The sequence below is a fragment of the Scyliorhinus torazame genome, chromosome 19 (assembly GCF_047496885.1).
Source record: "Scyliorhinus torazame isolate Kashiwa2021f chromosome 19, sScyTor2.1, whole genome shotgun sequence".
NCBI lineage: Eukaryota > Metazoa > Chordata > Chondrichthyes > Carcharhiniformes > Scyliorhinidae > Scyliorhinus > Scyliorhinus torazame.
Window position 1 is genome coordinate 99,880,712 of NC_092725.1, and position 22,496 is coordinate 99,903,207.

The following is a 22,496-nucleotide window of genomic DNA, read 5'->3' on the forward strand; positions in this document are numbered from 1 at the left end:
GATGAACGGTTACTGCCTTATCATCATGTAAGGTGATGTCCCCTTTAAGACCGGGCTTGGAACCCTGGGGACTCCGCCTCTGGCTCCGCCCATCTGGGAGCCATACATAAAGGCCTGCCTCATGGTCTGTATAGCAGTCAGCTCTCGTCCAAATCTGTAGCATAGTTATTAGCCTAATAAAGCCTTCTTTACAGTTTAATCTCTAAGCATCATTATTGAGGGTACCTCAGGAGTCTTGACAAATACATGAATAAGATGGGAATAGAGGGATACGGACCCGGAAGTGTAGAAGGTTTTAGGTTAGACGGGCAGCATCGTCACCGCAGGCTTGGAGGGCCGAAGGGCCTGTTCCTGGGTTGTACGTTTCTTTGTTCTTTGTAAGCCAGGAGGGGACTGTAATGGTTGAGACTGAAGGTAATAAAGGCATGAATGAGAGTTTTGGTGGCAGATGGGGTAGTGATGGGCGATATAAGGCGATGCCTGGGCATTAGCTCTGGAATTCATTTCCAAGACCACCACCTCTGTTGCCACCTTTAAGATGCTCCTGAAAACTTACTTACTTGTGAGCATTTATGTGCTAATACCAAAAAATGAGGAAAATGAAAAGATGGCCTTAAACAGTGAAGGGATATTTACACCGGTGAGGGAACCAAATCAGGTAAATTCCAGTCAGAAAGACAGGAAGTGTATCAAAGGTTCAGCTTTCATTGATGAATAAGGAGATTAGCTCAAATTTGAACTAAAAATAGAAGCACTCAGCTTTTACAAGACTGATAACAAAACACCAGGACAAATTTACAGGGAAAGCTATAAAAGGAAATTCAAGCCAAAAGGCAAATGATGGAAAACTATCAGGCAACAAATGCCTTTCAATCTGTACATTAAAAGGAGAGGTCACAGTGGGGGTCGAGAAATAAAGTGAAGGAAGAAATTAAGAGAAAGAGAGGTTGTCCTGAAAAGTGGTGATAAAATCCTCACTTCAATTTTCACAGAGAAAACAAATATTGAAATTATACAATTGCCAACGGTTCATGCAGAATAGTCAGTGAGGGTTAGGTTAGAGGAATCAACAGCAGTTAGGGTAGGACAGTTGAACAAGGTTAAGGTAGTTAGCAGAATATATGGTCAAGAGACTACCAGAGGTGGATATAAGTTAGTTAGTGGAGGTTAGGGTAGTTAGTGAAGATTAGAGTGGTTAGTGGGTTAGGGTTAGGAGGGATTAGAGTCATTAGTAGAGATTAGGGATATCAGTGGGGGTTTGCGTTGGTAATGAGAATTAGGGATGTTAGTTAGGTCACTACAACTTGATAGTTTACTTCAGTGATGAGCAACTTAGGCTAGTGAGTGGGCTGCATGAGTGGCTCTCCTTCATCTGAATTGGGCTTATTCACTGATTCGGACTCGGACTGTTTTCATTAGAATGAAGGAGGTTGAGGAGTGACCTGATAAAGGTCTACAAGATTATGAGGGGCATGGATAGAGTGGATGGGCAGGTACTCTTCCCAAGGTGGAGGGGTCAGTCACCAGGGGGCATGGATTTAATGTCCGTGGGATAAAGTTTAGAGGAGATGAGAGAGGCAGGTTTTTTACACAGAGGGTTGTGAGTGCCTGGAACACACTGCCAGGGAAGGTTGTGGAAGCAGATACATTAACGGCATTCAAAAGGCATCTCACAAATACATGGATAGGATGGGTATAGAGGGATAAGGCACGAATAGTTCAGAACAAGTTATAGAAAATGCTGAATCATTTATATATTAATAGAACTAACATCAACCTAAAATTGTAAAAACAAAATAAATATTTACATTATGAATGCAGAGGGAGTGCACGGCTCTCACAGTCAATGTTGTGAGCAATCAGCGCGCACCTCACTTCACTTGCAGTTGCTTTATGTGCAAATCACTTCAGTCATACCGGTAGGAAAAAACAAAGCGGTTGGAAATCACCGGAATGAGGCAACCCTGCACGAGGGCGACGGTCAATAAGATGTTTCGTGGGCCGCACTCAGAACCCAGGCGGGCCACATGAGGCACCCGGGCCACAGGTAGCCCAGCACAGGTTTACATCCAAAGATGCAAATAGACACTTAGGAGAGACTCAGTCTGGAGAAAGGAAAAGCACCCTGAAGCACAGGAAAGGCAAATGTGACTCTGCTCTTCCAAAAAAAATAGACTGGGAATAGCCAGGAAATTATGGGGCATGTATTCTTAATGCAACACAAATCAATGTGCCAACCAGTTTAGTCCGGTCCAGTTTTCTCCTGCCCAGTCTTAGAAGGCAGGGTGTGTTTCATTGACCTTCCAACATTATTCAAAGAAATAGCAGAGATAAAGTAACTGTGGTGGGTATCGTTTGCTGCATTTGTTCAACTACATACAAGAGACTCATAGTACAAGGCATTGGCTAATGCTAATGCAGAGGTGTTGGGAAACACAACGAAAACAATTGGATATTACAAGAGTAAATGTGGTGATTTCCACAGGTGTTTATATTGTTGGGCCCAGCCTTCTGTGCGTTCTGGCTGAATCGTCATTCAATAACGAGCTGCTTTATTCTCCAGACCCTCTAGAACATTCCAGACTGCGAGCAACAAAAACAATACAAGGGAGACTTTGGAATCTAATTGCTACATCCTTCTAACTCTTGATTTCAGCAGGCAATTTACAAGGACCACACAAATCACTTACCCCTTCAGAATTACAAGATGGAGAAAATGGCCAAGGATGGGGGCTTGATTAGCAGCTAACAAATCGTCAAGTAAATTCAGCAACTACGTCTTACAATTTCACAAAAAGGGCAGTACTGCCCTCCCCTGGAAATCTGCTGCAACGATGGGCATTGCCAATACATGAGCCAGAATGAAAACCTCTTGACACGTGACCATGTACAACTCTAAATAATTTTCCCTTTGCCCTGATATCTCAGAGAAGTCAAGCACAAAAAAAAAATTCTATTGGAATGTTAGCCTTTATAACCCAAGGGCTGGAATATACAGCTAAACAAATCTCTGATCTGACCACTTCTGGAGAATCCTGTACAGTTATGGGCCTTGCACTTGAGGAAGGATGTGTTGAGCTCGGAGTGGGCGCAGGATCATCATGATACCACTGTTAAATGGGTTAAATCACAAGGACAGTTTGTAAAGACTTAGACTTAGATTCGCTGAAATAGAGAAGATTATTTGGTGATACAACTTAAATGTTTAAATTGATTAAAGCAGTTGATTGAGGAGAGAGAGAAACAGTTAAGCTACTGAGGCGGTTGTTGTGAATTAAGGGCATTGCAGGTTGTGGAAACAAGGTGGATAAATAGGGATCAGATACAGGTCAAATGCTCGTGGTGATTGAACAGACTGAAGGGGCTGAATGGTCTCCTCCTGTTCCTGGAATAGTATGCTGTCAAAAATTGAAAATGGTGGAATAAGGTTGAAAAGAAAACTGAAAACGAACAAAATAACAGCTGTGAAGAAAGCATTCAGGGGTGACCCATCACCATCAGAGAGCTCCTGACTTCCAGGCAGGCAAAACGCAGGAGATTTAGTGGGAACGGCCATTTATGCTGTATCTCTGGAGATTCTGATTATTCTGTCAGGGAAGAATCCATTCAAGCACATTCGTGAGAAGTGAAAATACATCAAGGTTTTGGCTTGAACCATTTTTAAATTTATTTTGAAAGTAGGCTAAAGAATCAGTTATTAAATTTCAGAAGCAATGATCAAAATACATTACATAGGTGTGTAAATCCTCACCCTCAAATCTCACCTGCATATCTGTTCGGTTAATAAAGCCTTTCTCTTCTCGGTCACAGATCTGAAAGAATTCCCGAGCTTTCTCCATCAGAGCCATTTGTTCATTATTATGTACCTCGGCCCTCTTCCAGTCCATCACCTCCAAACCCCGCAGTAGTGTTAAGCCATTGTCATCTTCCCTTCGGGTTTTACTTGCTGTTTCTGCCGAGGATACTTCTTCTAAAGCGGCCATGATTTACTTCCAAAGGCTGAAGGCTACATCTGCCTCGTACTATTGTCCTACGTTCTTCCAAGGTACAGCCTCTTTAATTCATCTGTGGTATATTGAGATAAAAATCTATTCAGAAATCTTAGTTTTATTTTATTAATCAACTGGACTTCACTGAAAAAGAGAATTACATTTTGAAGAGCAACAAACAGATATAAATAGGTTAATAAAATTGCTGAACAATTTGTTACCAAACATTGAGAAGCTGAAGACTGAGCAAAGCAATGGGAAGTCTGGACAATCTCAGCAGGTCTGAAGCATCTGTGGAGAGTGATGGGAGCTAACGTTTATGAATCTGGATGACTCTTTGTCAAAAAAGAAACCTTTTCTCTTCCTTTCAGATGTTAAAGATGGCAAGCTCCAACAACTCATCGATACCCAACGCCCAGGTCCCTCCACTCCTTCCCGTCCCTCAGACCCCATCATTTCTAACAAAAACACTGATTTTCTGTCTTCCCCGCGATATGTTTCTCGGCAGTGGGAGGTGGCTCGTTGTTGGCCGGTGGCAAGATCTTCTGGTCGCACTGCTGTCAATGGGATTTCCCACTGAATCCACCCCACACCACTGGGAAACCCATGGTCGGGGTGCAGTGCTGATGGGACCGAAGATCCCACCAGCGTGACGAGCCAGAAGGTCTCGCCCACTTTGCATTAATATACTCAACATGACAAAAGAATGGAGCACTAACCAACCCACTAAGCCTAAGGCATTCCAAACATAATGGGAAATGTCTTTAACTGAGGTAGTGGGCCTAATTCTCCCAAACATTTTCTAAGTGTGGTCTTGAGCAGGAAACGCAGTGCGATTCCCTTTGGGTGGGTCGGCACGATCCAGATCGCAATCTACCCACATTTCAAAATTCGGGGGGGGGGGGGGGCATGGTTTGCACCACCAGCACTGAGAGGGGCAGGGCCTAAACACGGTGAGAAGCCCAAATTCAGAGAAATCAGGGCGCCCAATCTCAAGGATACAGTAACCGGCCCCCCCAGAACATCGCCAGCATCAGTGCGCGCCACCCCCCTCTCCCCACCCCACCACCATCCTCACTGCCACCAACTCTCTTCCCCCTCCCCCTGCCCTCCCAAGAATCGCTGGCATCTGGGCCATCCCAATAGGTCTCCCTTCAGGTAACCCCTTTCTCGTTAGCGTCAGCGCCCCCCCCCCCCCCCCCCCCCCCCCCCCGCCCGCCACCCCTGAATGTACGGGTGATTGTTTAGAGGAAACTGGAATAGTTTGGGTGAATAAGATTCCACCTTTAGTGTAATGTCCAGCAGAAGCTGCTCCAAGCAGAACCCGGGCGAAGGAGCGTCAACAGAGTCTGGCGCTCTTAGAGCCCCAGCAAGGGAAAACATGGCGGCGGCGGCTTCTGCTGAGGCTGGGTCCCCTCAATGGAGGACGGAGAAGTTGGTTAGCTTTCTGGCCGATTAATGTATGAAGCAGTGACAAGATCTGACCGAGCATCTAAATAAAGCAATGGAGAAGGTGGACCGGCGGATGGAGACAATTCAAAAGGTGGAGGCGGCACTCTCTGATCATACTGATCGAATTGCTTCATTGAAGGCAGAGATGAGGGTGCTGGTGGAGGAGCTGAGGGCGCAAAAGGCCACGGTGGACGGTCTGGAGAAGCACTCCAGGTGGCAAAACGTAAGGATCGCGGGCTGCCGGAGGGACTGGAGGACTCCAACTCCACGGAGTACAAGGAAAGTTGGTGGGGGAGAAGGTCTTTTTGACTCCTCCTCAGTTCAACCATGCCCGTAGATCGCTGAGGCAGAAGTCCAGGTCGGAGGAGCCACCACAGGGGGTCATAGTCAGGTTCCATCAATACCTGGATAAGGAGTGGGTCCTGGGGTGTGCGAAGGACCATCGTGACTGGAGATGGGAGGGTTATGCCATCAGGGTATACCAACATGTACGGGCAGAGCTGGGAGAAGACATGGGGCATATGCTGTATAACAACAACGTGAGGTTTGGTGTAGTGTACCTGACTCATTTTCAGGTAACTTTCAAGGACAGAGACTATTATTTTGACACGCCAGATTATGCAAACAAATTTGTCAGGAAGCACAGACTGAGGATGAACTAAAATGATTGAGGACTACGGGCTATGGAGTTTGTTGTTTGTTTATGGTTAAATTCATCTGTTCTTGTATCTAGTAGGGGGCTTTTGTTACGTGGGGGAGGATTTAAGATTGTGCCTGGGCTTGTCGGTGGGTGTTTGTAAGGGGCTAAAATGGGATTATGTATTGTACTATTGAGCATTGATTTTGGGAGGAGAGGGACTGGGTGTTGTTTCTTTATCCTCCAGGGTTCTGCATCAAAGTTTAGTTTGGAGCGTGGGGGTTGATCATGGACATATTGTTGTGTTGTCTTTGATACTTGCCCTGTGTGTGTGTGTCCCTGCTAGTGGTATAGCTAGTTAACGGGAGTAGAGAAGGGGGATGTCTGCAGCTTGTTACCATGTGGAATGTTTTTTTTTAAGGTAATGAGCTTAGGTTTCAGTATTATTTAGGTTGGGGGTTAAGGTTCGCGAGGGGGGTTGCTTTGTTTTTTGGTTATTATTTGGTTGGTCTCCGGGATGGGACAAGGTGGGGGTGGGAAGGGGAAGGTTAGGGGAGGGGGGGGTCATGATATGCAGGCACACACACACACATAATAATATACAGACAAACAGCTGATGAACACAGAGAACAGGACATGACCAATAAGCAGGCAGGACACTCAGGGGTGGGATCTGACTATAAAAGACATGAGGCACTCACATTCCGCCTCTTTCCACTGATGAACATCTAGAGTCAGTCAGGGGTGTTGTTACAATCTCACACCTCCACCACGTGGCTAAGAGCTAGTCTGGTTCAGTCAGACAGAGTAACCACACTTAAGTTAGCAGAGAGTTGAACTCACAGAGAACTGTACTAACTGTGCTATTAGTTCAATAAACCTGATTGAACTAACTTCAAGGTCTGGAGTATCTTTCTGATCTAAACTGCATCCAGTTGCAGCCAGTGTTAGACCAGTGTACCAAACACGACATGATACCAGGAGATTGCTAATTTAAGGTGGCTTACCTCAGTCCGTTCCGTGACGACCAGCAAATGTATCCCGGCACCATGGAGAAGATTCAGGCTCCTCACCAGCTCAGGACCTCCGGCAATCCCAGCGCCAACTGGCGGATATTCAAGCAAATGTTTCTGCTGTACTTCGAAGCCTCAGACCTCGACGGTGCGTCTGATGCAAGAAAGATCACGCTTCTCCTCTCAATAGCGGGTGATCAAGCCATCGAACTCTTCAACTCGTTTAACTTCACCGAAGGCCAGGACAAGACAAAGTTTCAGACCATCCTGGACAAGTTCGATAGCCACTGTGAAGTGGACACCAATGAAATCTTCGAGCGCTACATATTCAAACAATGTCTTCAAGGTAAAGATTATTCTTTCAATGCCTTCTTAACTAGCCTCTGCCTGCTAGCGTTGTCCTACAACTTTGGTGCTATTGCTGACTCCATGATCAGAGACCAAATCATGTTTGGAGTTCACTCTGAACCTCTGAGAGAGCAGCTACTGAAAATCAAGCATATGACCCTGACAGTCGCGATTGAAACATGTACAGTGCATGAGCACGCAAAAAATCGGTATGCCCAATACAAATCGGCTGAAAATGAGAAACTTGCCTCCCATGAGGCAGAGAGCGTGCAGGCCAACTCCCGGATGCAGCGTCTCAGCATTGAAGACAGCGGTCATTTCACGCGCATTTCCTGGGGCCCCACGCATGCGCGATGCGAACGGGATAACGAAGCAGCCGACACCCACACTGCGCAGGTGCAGACGTCGGCCGACCGCACTGCGCATGTGCGACAACGTACATCGCGTCACAATGTCATGACGTGCCCGAACTGTGGCAACGCCCACTTAAAGGGACGCTGCCCTGCACGAGGCAGGCAATGTTTAAACTGCGGGAGGCCAGGACACTATGCAGCCTTGTGCAGGCCTGCACCACCAGTCAGAGGCCAGCGCTCCCAATTCCGACGATGGCGCATCCAGAATGTGCAACGACGATTACAGGATTCTGATCCTGGCAGTACAACGGACCCAGAGGACGAGTGCCTGGAGTCCGCCTACTGAGTGGGCATCATTACCACACGTGAACATGCGACACCTAACTCATCTCGCATTCAGTCCATCCTCGCTGTGATTCTGCGGACGAATGGCGTGCAATGATGCAGGTCAACCGCTGCTCCATCCAGTTCAAGCTGGACACAGGTGCTTCTGCCAACCTCCCCTCACAGGCAGACTTCAGACGCATTAAGAAGCCCCCCAAGGTCCTTCCAGCAGCCTGCCAGCTCCTGGACTTTAACGGTAATGCCATCACGGCACTGGGGTCCTGCTATCTACTCGTCTCCAACCGGAGTACCCATGCACGGCTAAGGTTTGAAATTGTCAAGCCGGACAGGGCATCCCTACTGGGCGCGCATGCCTGCAAAAAGCTAAACCTGGTGCAGCGGATTTATTCAACGACATCCCCCAACATGGATCTTCAAGCCGGCATTGACGACATGTTCGCTCAGTATCCAGATGTGTTTGACGGGATGGGCACTTTGCCATATCAGTACGAGATCCTACTGCGACCTGATGACAAGCCAGTGGTCCAAGCACCACGCCGGGTCCTGGCTCCGCTGAAGGAGCGCCTGAAGGAACAGCTCAAGGAGCTGCAGCAGCATGGGATCATTTCCAGGGTAACCGAACCAGCTGACTGGGTCAGCTCGATGGTGGTGGTTAAAATACCCTCTGGAGACCTGCGCATCTGCATTGATCCCAAGGATCTCAACCAGAATATAATGCATGAACACTAAACCATCCCGAAGTGGGAGGAACTCACCAGTGAGATGGCACATGCACGGTTTTTCACGAAGTTAGATGCATCACATGGATTTTGGCAAATCCAGCTGGATGAGTCCAGCAAAAGGCTATGCACCTTCAACGCACCGTTTGGCAGGTACTGCTATAACCATATGCCGTTTGGCATCGTCTCGGCATCGGAGATATTTCATCGCATCATGGAGCAGATGATGGAGGGCATCGAAGGGGTTTGTGTGTACGTGGACGACCCCTGAGGAACATTTTTCCCGTCTCCAGCAGGTATTCTGCCGTGTCCACGCCAATGGCCTGAAGCTGAACAGGGCCAAATGTTGCTTTGGAATGTCATCACTCAAGTTCCTAGGAGACCAGATCTCTCAGCAGGGCGTGTGACACAGACAAGGTCAAGGCCATCGCAGCCATGAAGGTCCCGGAAGACAAGAAGGCGGTATTGCGCTTCCTGGGCATGGTCAATTTTCTGGGCAAGTTCATCACAAACATGGGCTCACACACCACGGTCCTACGAAACCTAGTGAAGAAGTCCACTGCCTTCGAGTGGAAGGCGGCCCATCAGGCAGAGTGGTTGGAGCTGAAAGCCAAGCTCACCACTGCACCCGTATTGGCATTTTTCGACCCAGACAGGGAAACAAAAATCTCGACAGTTGCGAGCCAGGATGGCATCGGTGCGGTCCTGCTGCAACGCGATGACACTTCATCCTGGGCACCGGTTGCCTCCGCATCAAGGACAATGACGCCCACCGAACAAAGGTATGCACAAATCGAGAAGGAATGCCTGGGCCTTCTCACTGGCAGTCTCAAGTTTCACGACTATGTCTACGGTCTGCCGACATTCACAGTTGAGTCGGATCACAGGCCCCTGGTCCACATTATCCACAAGGATATGACGCCTCGGTTGCAGCGCATCCTCCTCAAACTCAGAAGGTACGACTTTAACCTGGTTGATACGCCTGGCAAGCAGCTCGTCATTGCCGATACACTGTCCCGCTCCATCACCGTGCCGAGTGAACCACCGAACATCATCCGGCAAATTGAGTCACAGGTTGAGTCACAGGTGCAGCTGTGTGCTAGCACCCTCCCGGCATCTGATGAGAAGGTGATTCGTATCCGTGAGGAGACCCCCTCTTGCAGCGTGTTATACAACACCTAGCCAATGCTGGCAAAAAGGGCAGTGCCCTCAATTTTTCAATGTAAAGGACGACCTGACGGTGGTTGATGGTATCCTCCTCAAACTGGACCGGATTGTAATTCCACACAGTCTCCAGAGCTTGGTGCTCCATCAAATCCATGAGGGACACCTGGGTGTGGAATAGGGCAGAGGCAGAGCCAGGCAGGCTGTCTACTGGCCCAGGATTAGCCAGGACATCGCGAACATGGTCCTTAACTGTGCGACCTGTCAACGCTTCCAGCCAGCACAGAATAAGGAGACACTTCAGCAGCATGAAATCGAAACCTCTCCGTGGTCCAAGGTTGGCATCGACTTCATTCATGCAAATGGTTGTGATTACGTGTTAATCATTGATTACTTTTCCAATTACCCTGAAGTTGTGAAGCTCTCAGACCTCACATCTCGGACCGTCATCAAGACCTGTAAGGAGATGTTCTCCAGGCATGGTATCCCACTCACTGTCATGAGTAACCTGTGCTTCAGCAGCCATGAATGGTCTCTGTTTGCCCAGTCGTATCAGTTCAAACACATCACTTTCAGCCCACACTACCCGCAGTCAAACGGAAAAGTTGAGAAAGAGGTGCACATAGAACATAGAACATAGAACATTACAGCGCAGTACAGGCCCTTCGGCTCTCGATGTTGCGCCGACCTGTGAAACCACTCTAAAGCACATCTACACTATTCCCTTATCGTCCATATGTCTATCCAATGACCATTTGAATGCCGTTAGTGTTGGCGAGTCCACTACTGTTGCAGGCAGGGCATTCCACGCCCTTACTACTCTCTGAGTAAAGAACCTACCTCTGACATCTGTCTTATATCTATCTCCCCTCAATTTAAAGGTATGTCCCCTCATGCTAGACATCACCATCCGAGGAAAAAGGCTCTTACTGTCCACCCTATCCAATCCTCTGATCATCTTGTATGCCTCAATTAAGTCACCTCTTAACCTTCTTCTTTCTAACGAAAACAGCCTCAAGTCCCTCAGCCTTTCCTCATAAGATCTTCCCTCCATACCAGGCAACATTCTGGTAAATCTTCTCTGCACCCTTTCCAATGCTTCCACATCCTTCCTATAATGCGGCGACCAGAATTGCACGAAATACTCCAAATGCGGCCGCACCAGAGTTTTGTACAGCTGCAACATGACCTCATGGCTCCGAAACTCAATCCCTCTACCAATAAAAGCTAACACACCGTACGCCTTCTTAACAACCCTCTCAACCTGGGTGGCAACTTTCAGGGATCTATGCTCATCCACACTGCCAAGAATCTTACCGTTAGCCCAGTACTCTGTCTTCCTGTTATTCCTTCCAAAATGAATCACCTTTTCTGCATTAAACTCCATTTGCTCAGCCCAGCTCTGCAGCTTATCTATGTCCCTCTGTAACTTGTAACATCCTTCTGCACTGTCCACAACTCCACCGACTTTAGTGCCATCTGCAAATTTACTCACCCATCCTTCTACGCCCTCCTCCAGGTCATTTATAAAAATGACAAACAGCAGTGGCCCCAAAACAGATCCTTGTGGTACACCACTAGTAACTGGACTCCAGTCTGAACATTTCCCATCAACCACCACCCTTTGTCTTCTTCCAGCTAGCCAATTTCTGATCCAAACTGCTAAATCACCCTGAATCCCATGCCTCCGTATTTTCTGCAGTAGCCTACCATGGGGAACCTTATCAAACGCTTTACTGAAATCCATATACACCACATCAACTGCTTTACCCTCATCCACTTGTTTGGTCACCTTCTCAAAGAACTCAATAAGGTTTGTGAGGCACGACCTACCCTTCACAAAACCGTGTTGACTATCTCTAATCAAATTATTCCTTTCCAGATGATTATACATCCTATCGCTTATAAACCTTTCCAAGATTTTGCCCACAACAGAAGTAAGGCTCACTGGTCTATAGTTACCGGGGTTGTCTCTACTCCCCTTCTTGAACAAGGGGACAACATTTGCTATCCTCCAGTCTTCTGGCACTATTCCTGTAGACAAAGAAGACTTAAAGATCAAAGCCAAAGGCTCAGCAATTTCCTCCCTAGCTTCCCAGAGAATCCTAGGATAAATCCCATCCGGCCCAGGGGACTTATCTATTTTCACACTTTCCAGAATTGCTAACACCTCCTCCTTATGAACCTCAAGCCCTTCTAGTCTAGTAGCCTGAATCTCAGTATTCTCCTCGACATCATTGTCTTTTTCCTGTGTGAAAACTGACGAAAAATATTCATTTAGCACCTCTCCTATCTCCTCGCACTCCAAGCACAACTTCCCGCTACTGTCCTTGACTGGCCCTACTCTTACCCTAGTCATTCATTTATTCCTGACATATCTATAGAAAGCTTTAGGGTTATCCTTGATCCTACCTGCCAAAGACTTCGCATGTCCCCTCCTGGCACTTCTTAGCTCTCTCTTTAGGTCCTTCCTAGCTAACTTGTAACTCTCGAGCGCCCTAACTGAGCCTCCTTCTTCCTCTTGACAAGTGTTTCGACTGCTTTAGTAAACCACAGTTCCCTTGCTCGACCACTTCCTCCCTGCCAGACAGGTACATACTTATCAAGGACATGCAGTAGCTGTTCCTTGAACAAGCTCCACATTTCCATTGTGCCCATCCACTGCAGTTTTTCTCTCCATCTGATGCATCCTAAGTCTTGCCTCATCGCATCATAATTGCCTTTCCCCCAGATATAACTCTTGCCCTGCGGTATATACCTCTCCCTTTCCATCACTAAAGTAAACGCAATGGAATTGTGGTCACTACCACCAAAGTACTCACCTACCTCCAAATCTAACACCTGTCCTGGTTCATTACCCAGTACCAAATCCAATATGGCCTCGCCTCTCGTTGGCCTATCTACATACTGTGTCAGGAAACCCTCCTGCACACATTGGACAAAAACAGACCCATCTAAAGTACTCGAACTATAGCGTTTCCAGTCAATATTTGGAAAGTTAAAGTCCCCATAGTGAAGCAGCTCATCTGCAAGGCCGCGGATTCTGCGTCTGACATTCACCTCGTGCTGCTTGTGTACAGGGCGACCCCACTGTCCACTGGCATGTCGCCGGCTCAACTCCTGATTAACAGGGACCTGCGAACGACACTTCCAGCCATACACCTGCCCGACCTCGATCACCTCCCGGTGCTGCAGAAGGTACAGCAACTCCGAGACGGCAAAAACAGGACTATGATGCTCATGCCACCGATTTGCCCGTGTTATCCCCGTCAGACACTGTTTGGGTCAAGATCCCTGATGGAGATTGGTCAGCTCCAACTGTCGTTGTTCGGCAGGCAGTCCCCCGCTCATATGTTGTGCGTCTGGCTGATGGTTCTGTTGTGCGACGAAACAGACGGGCGCTGTGCAATGTTGCCTGCCCGCAATCACATTCTTCTCCGTTTCCTTCTGTTGTTTTGCCACCTCCTGATATCTCGACTCACGAGGCCACCAGTCGGGCTTTAATCCCGCCCATCAAGGCGCTGTCGTCCCCACCACCACCTCTCCGGCGGTCGACCAGGATCAGACGCAAGCCACAGAGACTGGACTTATGAACTTAGCTCTGTTCGCTACGTTCTGTGTTCTCGCATTAGACAGCTGTTTTCACATGTACATATGTTCACATCCACTGCATGTTTATATGTTAATATTGGCCTATTCTTGTAAATACGCTCACAAATTTCATCCAAACATGAAAAAAGAGGGGATGTCATGATATGCAGGCACACACACACACATTATGATATACAGACAAGCAGCTAATGGACACAGAGAACAGGACATGACCAATAAGCAGGCAGGACACTCAGGGGTGGGATCTGACTATAAAAGACATGAGGCACTCACACTCCGCCTCTTTCCACTGATGAACATCTAGAGTCAGTCAAGGGTGTTGTTACAATCTCACACCTCCACCACGTGGCTAAGAGCTAGTCTGGTTCAGTCAGACAGAGTAACCACACTTAAGTTAGCAGAGAGTCGAACTCACAGAGAACTGTGCTAACTGTGCTCTTAGTTCAATAAACCTGATTTAACTAACTTCAAGGTCTAGAGTATCTTTCTGATCTAAACTGCATCCAGTTGCAGCCAGTGTTAGACCAGTGTATCTAACACGACAGGGGAGTGAAGAGACTGCTGACGGTGACGATTCCTTGGTCTTGGGTTGGCTTTATGGCGGCTATCTTGAGTGGGCCTGGAGCTGCCGAAGGTTGAGGCATTGCTAGATTGCCTCACAGGATGGATATGGCTAATCCTGGGTTGGGGGGGGGGGGGGGGGGGGGGGCAGAGGCAGAGGCCCCTTATCCGTTGATAATCTGATATGTTAGGGAGTTGAATGGACCAGTAAATAGATCCCGGGTGTTTGCACACTTGAGAAGTGTTTTTAATAGAAGACCAATTTACGGATTAAGGGTCAAACAAGGTTGTGTAGGGATGGATGGGGCAGGTAGACCACTTGTGTTTGGATTGTAGGATGTGGGGGGAAGTGGGGGGTTCACGATGTTAATTAACAAAAGGATGTTTTTTTCAGCAGACGATATACCAGCACACCCAGGAGGGCACTATGTGATAGTCAGTGGGTTGTTGACGGGCGCGCTGGTGGTGCTGGTCAACGTGATGCACCGAATTGGGATGACATGGATTTTATTAGCAAAGTGCTGGCATGTATCCCAGATCGAGATTCTCTTCAGCTAATCATGGGGTGTGGGGTTAGGGTGGATGTATGGGCTTAGGTAGGGTGCACTTTCCAAGGGCCGGTGCAGACTCAATGGGCCGAATGACCTCCTTCTGCATTGTAAATTCTATGAAATCTATCTGGCCGACCTTATATACAACATGGTATCAGCCCATTAATAGCGGGAGAGCTCATACTCCTCAAGCCACACGGGGAAAATAATCAACCAGCCCCATGTGTTGCGTACAGGTTTACACATTTTTCTCATGTTCACCGGGTCTACTGCTTAATGGGCTTCTTTGTGATGGTGTAGCCACCTGAGTTGGCCACTTCCCGACTGAAAATGGAGAACGCAAAGGCTGAAGGGAAATTCAGCCAACACAGGCAAAAACTAGCAGGTGCAAGTTTACTGTGTATTAGACTCTGCAGAAACCCAGACAGCATCGATACAAGCAGCCATCTGCATAGTAATGTAGCAGCCATCTACATAGTAATGAGCGATCCCTGGGAACAATCAAAACATTTTAAGGTAAACAAAGCCAAGCCAGACTCCTCGGCACCAGCAGGAGCCAACACAAAAGAGGTTAACGGACACTTAAAGACCGCCCAACGATCAGGGAACAGCTCCAGTATTGGAGAAATCGAACCAAGTGATTGGAACGGAGTCCAATCACTTGGAACCAGGTACGGGGTCCGCCCCGAAAGGCGGGAAGCCCCTGGGACTATAAGGTAAAGCCCCCAAGTTCAAATCGTCCTTCTTGACAGGGTCACTCAGCAACGCGAAGCAACCCCTGAGAGTGAACTGTCCAGCGGCCTCCAAGAAAGTAAGTCTCAAGTCAACGCTCGCTACGAGATAGGCGCTCCTAGCTACCAGTCCATACCAGCTTTTGAATCCCGCAGACTCAGAACCCGAACGAAAGGCCATTTGTTCCCCTGACCTGGTGGGCCAGTCCGAAGCTAAGTATAGGCCTGTTAGTTAGAGAAATAGCCTAGAAAGTAGAGTTTATGCATGAGTAGCGATTTACTGTGTATAATAAATGTGTATTGATTTGAATCTTACTAATTGGTGTGTTGAGTTATTGATCATTACTTGAACTTGAACCTCGTGGCGGTATCATAAAGATACCTGGCGACTCTAGAGCAAAGGTTATAAAATAGAGCCAATTGAACCAACCAAAAGTTAGCAACATATTACCGGCGACATCCTGACGGGACCCGATCTAGAAGTGGCTTAACCACTCCGGGAGAACCCAAAATTTGAATTAGAAGTCCAATTGGGAACAGAAAAACCACAAGTGTTCATGCAGTTCTGATCAATCCACATAATTCGGAAGTGTGTTAGTGCATGCGTAACTAACAGGGCAATAAGGTAAACTGATAGATTTTTGTTGCGACAAAACTGTAGGGAGTTTGTATTCCGGAAAATAGCGAAAGCCGTACCCGTAATAACAGAACCGCCTTAATACCCCTTGTTCCAAATTTCAAGAGAAGCATTCAGATAAGAAAGATGGCAATGCAGGCAATGCAACGCCTCATGAACCCCGAAGAATTTATGGTCGCAGCGACCAGCAGTAGAGTAAGACAGTGTCCCGTTTGGGAAGTGGAAATCAGAAAGTACCTCAAAGGGAAAGGATGGCCTCTTTGGAGCGAATTCTGTGACAATGAGGAAACATGTCCCGGGAGTATAGGACATACTTGGTGGGAGAACCTGAGCGAGATTCACAAGAAGAGCTAGGAAAAGCTCGCAAGCCGATGGCAATCGTGTCATGTTTGGCACAATTGCGAGGCACAGAGGAGGTCGTTAGGACGCTCCGAAAAGAGATGGAAGGCATACATCGAATGAGCAAGGTCGATGTCAGTGAGGTAGAGAAAGAGAACGTAGAGTTAAGGAGGAAGTTAGCAGCAAAGGACGGAGAGGTGGATGATGCCAAGGGGGCACACCAGTCTTGTCTGGCGCACTTAAGCAGCTTCCAATCCCAGTACGAAAAGGCCTATCAGGACACGCAATGTGCAGTCCTGGTAAGAGAGGAAACAGAGAAGCAGGTAGAGGCATTGCAAAGGCAGTGTAGCGACCTGAAGGCAGCGTTAAGAGCAATCCATACTACCACCACGGAGCAAAGACAAAGCTCATTAGACCACGCAAAGTGCCGGAAGCAGATTGCAGAACTGCAATCTCTGCTTTCAGTTCAAAAAGGATTCCAGGAAACCTTTGGATCACAGCTAGGTGAGGAAGATGGCCCTGATTGGGAAGAATTGAGTGAGACAGCGCAGAGATATGTTCAGGGAACGTGTGAGCAGGGAAAGCCCCAGAAGAGAAAAGTGCCCCAAACCCCCACAGAGCAGATAGTTCAGGCTCCAATGAACCCAGTCACCACCCACCGCACAGCCACATCGGACGACACGGAATTTCTGTACACCACCCCCTTAAAAGTGACCCAATTACGGGACGCGTGCGATAAAATCAAACCGTTCCTCCCCACCTCAGACCCCCACCACTTCTTTGCCAGAGTTAAACAGCACGCCACCATGTACGGCCTGGATGAGCGAGAGCAAGTAAAGCTCACAGTTTTGAGTTTAGACCCTTCGGTCGTAGCAGCCCTTCCCGACCCACAGAATGTAGGAGGAGGCACCCTTGCAGAAATGCATACCGCGATCCTAGACGCGATCGGGTATAACAGGGGTGACCCCGTAGAAGGCCTCAATAAGTGCAGGCAAAAGAAAACTGAGCACCCCACAGCGTTTGCTGGACACCTGTGGATCCATTTTGCAGCAGTTTTCGGAGACTTAGACCGCGACCATTTGTCCCCAGACAACATGGCCAAATGGACCCACACCCTTATCTCCCATGCCACAGAGGCAGGACAAAAAGCTAGTGCCAATTATGATCCCTCCGAGGAGGCTCATAATGAGAAATGGGTTGTAAAAAGATTGTCCCGCACCTGGGAGCAATCTGTTCAAAACAAACCCACGAATAAAAATCCCGAAGAACAGCAGGCAGAAGCAGACACACACACAGTTAAAGCACACCAGAACCCCGCATGGGTAAATGAAGGCAGGAACAGACCCCCACAAAAGCCACAGGAGTGTTACAACTGTGGACATTTAGGACACTTTGCACGAGAATGCAATGCCCCACGAAAGCCACAGAGAGCCCAGCAGGCAGGCACTCTGAATAAGAATAGGACAGAGCCCATACATAATGTGAGCACCCGTTCAGATCAGATGGACCTGAACAGAACGGGCTGACGGTGTTCGGGCTCCCCCAGTTGGGTCTGCGACACCCTTTGGGATAGGTCCGGCCGACCAGTAGTTGCAGCAAAGATTCGGGGACAGCCCATTGAGTTTCTATGGGACACAGGAGGGTCCTGCACCACAATCAATTCCTCCACCATGTTCCAAAAGGACACGTGGCCCACTACAGCCACTATCTCCCTCAGCGGCTTTACAGACCACTCACAGCAGGGACACATCACAGCCCCTGTACCCATTCAAATCGGCAACATCACCACCAAGCACCCCATAGTTTTAGTCGACCTGCCCCACACAGCAGAACACATTTTCGGCATAGATTTTATGAACTCCCACAACCTGTCCTTTGATCCAGTCAACCAATGTGTTTGGAAAATGGCAAAATCCGCAAGATTCCCCGCAATGCTCACCATAGGTGAATACGCCAACAAGATTAGCACAGTCGGCGAATTTTGGTTTGACCCAACCACAATTAGCACAGACAAGCAGGTTAGGGCAGTTCTGCAGAAACACAGGACAGCATTGGCGACCCACAAACACGACTGTGGCCGGATGACTGGTTCCGTTCAAATCACAGGACCTGACTCTAGACCCCAAAAGCAATAAGGATTTCCCCAAGAGGCAGAGGGAGAAATCGCAAAAATTATCGACAGCTTATTAGAGCAGGGCATACTCAGATCAGTAGCCTCCACTAATAATGCCCCGATTTGGCCAGTGAGAAAGCCCGATAAATCATGGCAACTGACCATCGATTACCGGGAACTCAACAAAGTCACCCCCGCATCAGCCCCCATGGTAGCCACAAGTCCCGAGACCATGCTCAAACAGGGACTCAACTCACGATACTTTACGGTTTGGACGTCAGTAATGGATTCTGGTCCATTCCATTGGCAAAAGCGTGCCAATACAAATTTGCCTTCACTTTTAAAAGTCAGCAGTACACGTGGACATGCCTTCCACAAGGATTCCACAATTCCCCCTCCATTTTCCACCAACAGTTGGCAAATGGTTTGTCAAAATTTTCTCGCCCCAAATGTCTGGTCCAGTATGTGGACGACCTATTACTGCAGACAGACACCAAGGCAGAGTACATCGAGCTTCTGGCCGAACTCCTGGAACTCCTGCAGAAAATTGGTTGTAAAGTTAACCCCAAAAAGGCCCAGATTTTGGAAAACAAAGTGATATACTTGGGTACAATTATCACACATGGTAAATGCGAGATCGAGCACAAAAGAATTGACTCGATTGCCAAATTGCCCCTTCCCCAGAACGCTTCAGCCCTCCGGTCGTTTTTAGGACTGGTTGGCTACGGCCGAAACCACATTGACGGTTTCGCCAGCAAGGCAGCGCCCCTCTCAGACCTCCTAAAGAAAGGAGCCCCCTGGGAATGGCTTCCACAGCATACGGATGCTGTGGACTCTTTGAAAAGAGCCCTCATAGCAGCCCCCGCACTACAAGTTCCAGACCCGCTTTCCCCCCTATGTGATAGAGGTAGCAAGCACAGACCGCACCCTTTTGGCCGTGCTCCTCCAGGAACGGCACGACCAGTTAAGGTCCGTGGCTTATGCCTCCAGAGTTTTAGATGCTGTGGAGCAGGGATTTTGAGCCTGTGAAAGGCACCTGCTCGCAGTTTTCTGGGCAGTTCAGTATTTTTCTTACATAATCGGACTAAACCCCATCACAATCCTCACAGAACACCCCTCCACCCAACTTTTACTGGACGGTCGACTTAAGGACAGTACAGTCAGTCAAATAAGAGCAGCCAGATGGACCCTTCTTTTGCAGGGACGGGACATCACTGTTAAAAGGACCAAGACCCACACTTTCTTATCAGATAACCTACAGTACCCAGGCACCCCCCCATGAATGTGAAATCATCTCACCGCACCACAACACAGGCCCCTTCATTGCTAAAACATCCCCCAGAAAGATAGGTAATGCAACCCAGAGCCCCCAGCACACAGACACGTGCAAACCCATAAGAATATATGTGGATGGATCTTCCACAATATTAGAGGGGAAGCGCATAATAGGATGTGACATTTACATTGAGGACGCGCAGGGACGCATCCTAGAAGAAATCGCAATAAAACTTCCAGGACACTTAGGCGCACAGGCGGCAGAACTAGCAGCCGTGGTGTACATTGTAGAACACCCAGATTCCTTCCCCAGCCCAGCAGACATATACTCAGACAGCCTCTATGTCTGCAACAGCCTTACAGAATTCCTACCCCTGTGGAAAGCAAGAGGATTTGTTTCCGCAGACGGAAAACCCCTCCCTTCAGCCCTATTGCTCAGTCACATTTTAGAAAAAGCTCAGGGCAGGACTTTTGGAATAGTTAAAGTTCGTAGCCAAGACCGTTCCTGCCCCACTGGAAATGTAAAAGCCGACGCACTGGCAAAAGCAGGTTCCAGGCACGGATATTTTTGGACACCCCCCGAAGGCGCACCAGTAAATGCAGTTCAGGTCTCGCAGACTAATATCGAGGATTTAGTGCAGGCCCAGAAGCAGGATAGCAATCTCAGGGAGATTTTAAAAGGAAACTATCCAGCACCTTACGATAGATATAAAAATGCTCTGACCACACATGACGGTGTGGCGTTAAAAGACACCCTTTATGTGGTTCCTGAACAGGACAGGAATCAACTTATTTGTCTGTTCCATGACAGTCATGGGCATCAGGAAATTGATCCCACTACAGCCCACCTCAGGCAGCTCTGTTGGTGGCCAAGTTTAAAAGAAGACGTAACACACTACGTTGAGAATTGCCTTATCTGTGCCCGGAACAATCCGGACAGATAAGCCAAGAAAGCTCAACTTAGTCACACCCGCCCTGTTAATGGCCCCTGGACTAACCTCCAGATTGATTTTATAGGACCACTGCCCCCTTGCAGGAATGGTTATAAGTATGTACTCGTTGTGATAGACACGTTTACAAAATGGGTAGAGGCATCCCATCCAGAACGAACACGGCAAAGACCACAGCCAAGATCTTAACCCACCACATCTTTACGAGATGGGGACTCCACCGCAGCATTGAATCCGACCAAGGTTCCCATTTTACGGGATGTGTCATGAAGAACGTCCTCACGATATTTGGCATTACCCAAAAGTTCCACATCGCATACCACCCCCAGTCAAGTGGTACCGTGGAGCGCATGAATCGGACCCTAAAAGCTACCCTCCGAAAAATGGTCCAGCAAAACAACACCACTTGGGATTCAGTCCTCCCTTTTGCGCTGATGTTTTTGCGAAATACGGTTTCAACATCTACAGATTACACCCCACACACCCTCATGACCGGACGCCCCATGAAAGGCACAGAATTTTTATTGGGATTAGATTTGACCAGCCCCGAGGTGACAGCCCTCACACACGAGAAAGCAGTAGAACAACTGGTAGAGAATGTTAAAACGGCTCAGCTAGCAGCCGCGGTACGATTAGGCACACAAAAGTAACAGAGCAAGGCCTGTTTCGATAAGACAGTACATGTGACTGAGTTCAGTGTAGGACAGCAAGTCATGCTCTCCATATACAACCCCAGCACATTCCTGTCACCTAAATATTCGGGTCCGTACTCCATTGCGGACAAAGTAAACTCCTCCGTGTACAAAATAAAGTTCCCCAACGGAAAGACTGCGTGGTTCCATAATTAACCAGCTTAAGGCATATGGACCACAGTCGAACCACACACACCACGTCATGCTCAACGCAACAGACCACGCCCCGCCCACAGCCAACGTAACCCTACCCTCCCCCAACACGTCCAGCCCAGCCACGGACTCAACCTCGACTCCACCCCCGAACTATACACTCCGTCCCGGAACGCCCAGACTGCAGCAGCAGCGAAAGCGACTGTGACACAGACAACTATCCCCATACATCAGGCCCCACACCCAGCGAATCTGAGCACGATTCGAGTGATCCCTTCATGATCACTTTCCTAAACAAACCCCACCACCGACCTACAATGACAACCCCGACTCCATTCCAACAGAATTGGACACATCCTTTCGGCACCGGGACAATTCATTCAGACTCGTCCGGAATGACGAGATGGATCCCAAATCACACCATGCAACCCTATCCGCCCTGATACACTCGAGAGTTTGGCATCCGGGAGAAGATGACGACTTTGCGTTTGACTCCCAAAGCGAGAACCCCTTTGCGATCCTGTTCGCAACTGATAACTGAGGTGTCCAGATGATGTTTTAAAAAGGGACCGCTTGGGCGAAAACGGTGTCCTTTCTGATGAAACCTGCAGCATGTTTAATGTTGTTTGTAGTGGTACTGTTAAATGTTGTTTGTAAGATCGGAAATTTTTTTTCCACGGCCCCACGCCTTATTTGTCTGCAGAAACCTATGAGAACTTGTCAGCACGCTCATCAGCAGAAACCTCTGAGAGCTTGCCAGACCCCCGTTCATAACTGCCCTTCTGGTTTAAAGGTAGAACCTTTACTGCAACCCCCCACGATGACTACATTTTTTGCCCGTTCTTGTCGGTTGCTCAGGCAG

General features: G+C 48.2%; 1 protein-coding gene across 3 annotated transcripts in view; it reads right to left on the minus strand.

The window, feature by feature from the left end:
• Positions 1–22,496, minus strand: part of LOC140396357 (EF-hand calcium-binding domain-containing protein 4B-like) — a 213,400-nt gene that overhangs the window by 163,568 nt on the left and 27,336 nt on the right. For all 3 annotated transcript variants that reach the window (XM_072484912.1, XM_072484910.1, XM_072484911.1), the window contains exon 2: positions 3,765–4,065. In XM_072484912.1, the coding sequence (XP_072341013.1) occupies positions 3,765–3,983 (219 nt within the window). In that variant the 5' untranslated portion in view covers positions 3,984–4,065. The remainder of the gene's footprint in view (positions 1–3,764; positions 4,066–22,496) is intronic.